This window comes from Vulpes lagopus, chromosome 23 (genome assembly GCF_018345385.1).
Source record: "Vulpes lagopus strain Blue_001 chromosome 23, ASM1834538v1, whole genome shotgun sequence".
Classification (NCBI taxonomy): domain Eukaryota; kingdom Metazoa; phylum Chordata; class Mammalia; order Carnivora; family Canidae; genus Vulpes; species Vulpes lagopus.
The window spans coordinates 33,742,949-33,748,948 of NC_054846.1; the positions used below are offsets into that span (position 1 = coordinate 33,742,949).

A 6,000-nucleotide genomic window follows, 5' to 3' on the forward strand; every position below is an offset into this window, starting at 1 on the left:
CTCCAGTTGCCCTCAAAATGTCCTATATTATAGCATATTTGATCCATCTTCTGTTTATTTATTCATTCATTCATTCATTCATTCATTTGAAGAAACCAGGCCAATTGTCTCATCCTACATTCTGGATCTATTTGTTTCCTTAGGATTATTAGCTTTGTGTTAAATTTTCTAGACAAATTTATCTCGTAGGTGGTATATATTCATTCTTATTATTTTAGCAAAATTTTGAATGATTGAGTTCATTTGGAGGATGTCACATGACCTTAGATATGCTATCTTTACTATATTTCTGTATAATTGTGTTCCAGACTTTACATTAAATATCAGACCTACTGATGGCCCCTCCTGAATCAGAATCTGCAGTTTAACAAGATCCCCAGGTGCTTTGCATGCTCATTGAAGTGTGACAAGCCCTGATATGACATTGATACTTGTAAACTAACAGTGTTTTAAGTTTGTCCATGGATTAACTAACTAATGAATATCCCGTAACAACCCTGTAAGGTGCTATTGTTATTTCCCATTTTATAGTTGAGGAAATTGTTTGTCTAGGATTCCTCAGCTAGCAGGTGGCAGAGCTGGGATTCACACCCAGACCTCTAACCTTTCTTCCCCACGTCACCATGCTGTAGCTAAGTGAGCAAGAAGCAAAGCAGCCTACAGCAGACGGGGCTTGGTAAATGCGGGAAGACAGCTTTGAGGAGAGACAATGTTTTGATCAAAACTGAGCATATGTTGTTGCAAATGGGAGAACTGCCTCCTGCTTAAGGCTGAATGATATTTCCTTGCAGTATATACGCCACATTTTCTTTATCTGTTCATCTGTCAGTGGACACTTAGGTTGTTTCTGTATCTTGGCTGTTTATAATGCTGCAAGGAATAAAGGAGTACAAGTACTGCATCAAGATCCTGATTTTAATCCTCTGGGTAAATTCCCAGAACTGAGGGCCTGAAGTAGTCAGACCCCTAGAAATGGAGCGTGGATTGGTGGTTAGGGTGGGGAGAACTGGGGGAGCATTCGTCCTGGGCATGAAGTTTTAGCTCATGCAAGACCGGTAAGTTCAGGAGATGCCATCCATGTGTAGCAAGCAGGGTGACTTCAGGTGACAGTACAGTACTTTGGTCCCTGAAACTTGCTAAGAGGGTGGAATCCTAACCATTCTTTCCGCACACACACGAATGATGACTGTGTGTGCTGATGAATTCTGTTAGTTAGCTTGACTGTCCTGGTTATCTCATAGTGCATAGGGGTATATCAGTCATCAACGCGTACATCTTCGATGTATACGATCTTTAAAAAGTGGGCATAAATAAATGTTACCTTTTTAAAAAAAATACATTTGAATGTCCATTTGAAGAAATGTATTAAGTTTTCATTATTCTATGAGATGATTTTGGTGACTTTTTTTTTTCCTGGAATGTCATAAATAATTAGTGATTTAACACTGAGTAAATGATGTCTTCATTACTAAACAGGATTCATTAAAATCCATGCAAAAGCAAACGTTATGTTGGGATAGTGAGTAGATGCTCAACTATTTGGATTTTGTCCTTCTTCTTTGTTTTGAAAGTCTGTAATGACACTGGGTTAATAAGACCTAAAGTCAATGTGTGCAGCCATGTCTTTGAGTTAATTACCCATTAATTAACCTCTTTGTATGTATACAGTAGACTTCTAAGAACGGGGGCTAGTTGTTGAGCTATACGGGGGCAAAAATACCAAAAAACCTTGTGTTTTTGCCAAATTGTTGACAGAAGAAGCCCAGAGGGTTTTGGTTTTGCTTTGTTTTAAATCTGTTCTTCCCAGTGAACTGTAGTATATTAGGTGATTTAAGTTTTAATGGTTATAGAGAAAAACACTAATGCTTTATAGACAAATGGCATATACTCAAATATTTATAGCTGTTTAATGGCATTTTATAGATATTTATTTGGGTTTTGTCTTTTTTTAAATCTTTTTAATTACGGGAATAATAGTGGGGTAGATGTGAGTTCATTGTGGCATTCAGCTTATATTTGCTTGGCTTTTTTCATAGTTGGTGACACCCTAATTCCTAGCATGATAAATAGTAACCCTCTGTGCTTGACTTTGTTTAACTTACTTGAATTGTTTTCAAAAATTACATTTTTTTTTATTTTAAAAATCAGCTAAAGCTTGTGTATGATTAAGTTTTTGCTTTGTTTGTTTGTTTTTGTTTTCTTAGGGAAAAAAAAGTCCTATAAAATGGCTATTAAATTTTTAGCCAGTGACAATGAGATTTTCTCAATATTACTTAGAATTCTGTAACTCTCAATTCTTAGAGTATGTGGTTTTGTTGTTCTGTAGTGTCCTACTAAAATATTCATTTTTTTTACAGTGTATTGCAAGTTCCACTGCATTACATGCAAATATGATTCACTCATACCTAGCTGTTTGTGGATTCAAACTCATAAATGAACCATTTTTAAATTAAGCTAATAGTATACTGACATCTTTCTGTGTTTTCTGATATTTACAGATTCGAGTGGTGAATGCATTTCGTAGTTCTTTATATGAAGGGTTAGAAAAACCGGAATCAAGAAGTTCGATTCACAACTTTATGACACATCCTGAGTTTAGGATAGAAGATTCAGAGCCTCATATCCCCCTAATTGATGACACTGATGCTGAAGATGATGCTCCTACAAAACGTAACTCCAGTCCTCCACCCTCTCCCAACAAAAATAACAATGCTGTTGACAGCGGGATTCACCTTACAATAGAAATGAACAAGTCTGCTACCTCTTCATCCCCAGGAAGCCCACTACATAGTTTGGAAACATCACTCTGATTGTAAGCTGAATGTTAACACACTAGCTGCATTGTAAAGAAACAAATTGAAACTGGGTCTTTTCACATATTGTGATGGACAAGATCGTATTCTTGTCTTTGGACTTCAAACAGAAGACACACTTGTACGAATGTAGATTTATTTTTTTAAAAAAAAAAAAGCAAAGCTTTCTGCCAGACTGAGGGTGCTTTTTGGGGGGTGGGAGAAATGAACTGACAGATAAACAGTAACTCAGCATATGCTGACCTGTGGATCATCAGTAGTACCTAAGAATGGTCCTGAACAGTGTATTAGCAGAGATTTAGTTTATCTCAATCCTTGATGGGAGAGGGGGAGGAGTACAGCTGGGCAAGCAAGCAAAGAGCCCTGGATCATTGAATTGATACTTTAATTTCTGCTGTTGGCTGTTAATAATTTGGATTATTTATGTTTATAAATGATACAGATCTGTTTACAAGGTTTGTAGATACTTTTTTTGTTCCTGTTCATAGATGGGAAGCTTCCTTATAACTGATGCAGAGAAAAATTAGTCCTTCAAATACTGCTGTATTTTCAGGAAAACAAAAAGGGGTGTTTCTATTGAAACTGTACTAAATTTTTGCCTACAATTTACCTTGTTAAATATTGTAGATAAATTGCTAATACTAATAGCCAAATAGATAACACTAATGCTTTGTTTAAAAAAAACCAAAAAAAAACAAAACAAAACAAAACAAAAAAAACATGAGCAGTGGTGTTTAATGAAGTTATGGCATCTGTCCTAATTAGTTTCTTAAATACATTTACTACTTAATGGTTTTGAAACAACTGTTTAATTTTTAAAATTTTTGAAAACTTGCTAATAACCTTTGTTCAGAATTTAGTAGACTGTTTAATGTGGGACATAACTACATAATGAAAGATGCTTGAAATGCTTTTGTTATTTCAGGCAAATCAAATTAAATCAAACTATCCAACTATAAGAGAACCTTAGTCCTTTTTGTTTTTGTCTAAACATGTTAGCTCAGTGATGTCTTGGTGAACTGTGAGTGAACTGTATTGATTTTTCTAATAAATCCTTAGAAATCTTCATACAGCATGAGGGCTGTTGGCATTTTGAAAAAGGTTAACAGGTAGAAGCGTACATGTTTTCCTTTTGTTTTTGAAACTTGTTTGTAAACATAAATATGCCCTTTTATTAAATAAATACACGGCAAAGTTTTTTTAAAAAAGAAATTTCAGCTTCTTCACTTAATTCTGCATATATCGTGCATCAGTCTGTTCTCTTTAACCACAATTGGAATAAATTTCAAGATGGTAACAGCCCCATGAAATACTGCTTTAATTCCCCCGGTGGCAAGTCTAATAGAATCATGTTAAGAAAATCATTGCAATTTCACCATTTGACATATTCTTCATAGAATTTGGTTTTTCTAAAATAGTCTCACAGTCTCAAAAAAAAAATAATGATGATCACCATTATCTTTGGTACATTTATTTTAATTTATAAGTGGCCAAATAACAAATTAGGTAAAGTGAGATTATACGAAAAGGTGGAAAAGGTCCTAAAATGTGTATATTTAGATATAAATAATTAACCATATGCTGGAATGCCCATCTCTAAGCCAATTGGGTTATTGAAGTCTTTGTTTCTCTCTTTTGTCGAACTTCTCCCCCTTTTTGCCTCTGTCTTTACCTTTTAGGAACTGGCATTGTGTTAGGGCCCAGATTTCACCGGGTATACGATCCTCAGGCTGATACTAAGTTTACGAGGACTACCACATCTGAGCATGCTGACCTAGCAAAGAAACGTTTAGTCGATGGTGCTTGATATTTTTGGTGGGTGGGGGAAAATCTTTCTCTCCATCAGTCCTTTGCAGTAATCCTCTGCAAGTCTTAGAAACACATTGGCTCTGTCAGCATTTGTAATTGTACATTTATTCATCAGGTATTTATAGCGAAATCATACTGTAAAAAGAGGTAGCATGATATGCTGGAAAGCATACAAGGCTAGGAGTCACGACCTGGTTTCTAGTCTTGGTTTTGCCATTAACGTGCTGCATGACCTTGGGAAAATCATTTACCCTAAATGAGGGTGGTGGACTAGACTATCTTGAAGAACCCTTTCAACTCTAAAAATTGACCCTAGCAACTGGAGAGCCTACAAGGCATAGGGAATAGAGAAAAGGGAAATGTTTTCAGTTTTCTTTTTTATTTTGGTTATGCTTAAATATGAATGTAATTTCCAAAAGATTTAGACGTGCATGTGCTTTGGAGGATTTGTATTGAGCTTTTACAGTATTCATTTTTCAACTCAAGGCAATGGCTTTTTACACCAACTCTAATCCATAAACGGGTCTTACGACATCCATGAAGTAGTAGCAAGACATGCTTAGTGTGTATTTCTCTCTTTGAGACACTGTAATTTCTACCAGAAATTTCCAGAGCATTATGTAAGTAGAAAAAAATGCAAGCAAGCTGTTAAAGATCTTGGATCCCATTATATAGTATGTATAGCTGAAATCAGCATCTGTAATTCAATCACTTTTTCTCTTTTATCCTCTAACCAAAAAATTGTTTAATTTTGCATCCCAAATGTTTTTAATCTTTGTATATTTTTTAAAAATCCTTTTCTCCTCATCATTGCCTTTTTTGTGGTTGTAAATAGACTTACTTGCACTTTGAAGATGAGTTACTCCTTGTCATCTTACAAATATGTGATATGGTAATTTTCATAACAGATGTCAGTTTTGAACCAAGAAATGGTGATTTGTTTATAAGAAAAAAAACTGGCTTCATTTCTGTGAAATTGCTCTTTGAAAATTTCTTTTTACACGTGTAAGCCAACTGAGATACCGTGACGGTGTTGATTTCTTTCAATGATGCTTACCATCTATTTTAGCCACTGAGCCTTTTATTATTTGTCTATTTGTAAAGTTTATTTGTCTTAACTCATTTAATAAATATACTGTTTATCTGTTTCTGAATGGGGACTGAACTTTTTGAATATTGAAATTGATCAGAACATCATATTTTGGAATTACTTTTTTCTACTTGAAATTTTAAAAATCTGGTTGATGAAAATTCTATAATGTACTTGAAATGTTATGGTTGTGTTACAGTGAATCGGTGTTCTAACACGCATGATCTTGCCCCTAGACCAAAAGTGGGTATCTTGTCCTTACTCTCCTACCCATACTCTTTGATCTGT

At 34.9% G+C, this 6,000-nt stretch overlaps 1 protein-coding gene across 7 annotated transcripts in view; it reads left to right on the forward strand.

The window, feature by feature from the left end:
• Positions 1-5,776, forward strand: part of ATP2B1 (ATPase plasma membrane Ca2+ transporting 1) — a 128,493-nt gene extending 122,717 nt beyond the window's left edge. For 4 of the 7 annotated variants that reach the window (XM_041738069.1, XM_041738068.1, XM_041738071.1 and 1 more), the window contains one exon: positions 2,499-5,776. In XM_041738069.1, the coding sequence (XP_041594003.1) occupies positions 2,499-2,810 (312 nt within the window). In that variant the 3' untranslated portion in view covers positions 2,811-5,776. Of the gene's footprint in view, positions 1-308; positions 381-2,498 lie in introns of all 7 variants that reach the window. The other 3 variants (XR_005985183.1, XR_005985184.1, XM_041738072.1) reach the window with 2 other exon arrangements.
• The last annotated feature ends 224 nt before the right edge of the window (positions 5,777-6,000 follow it).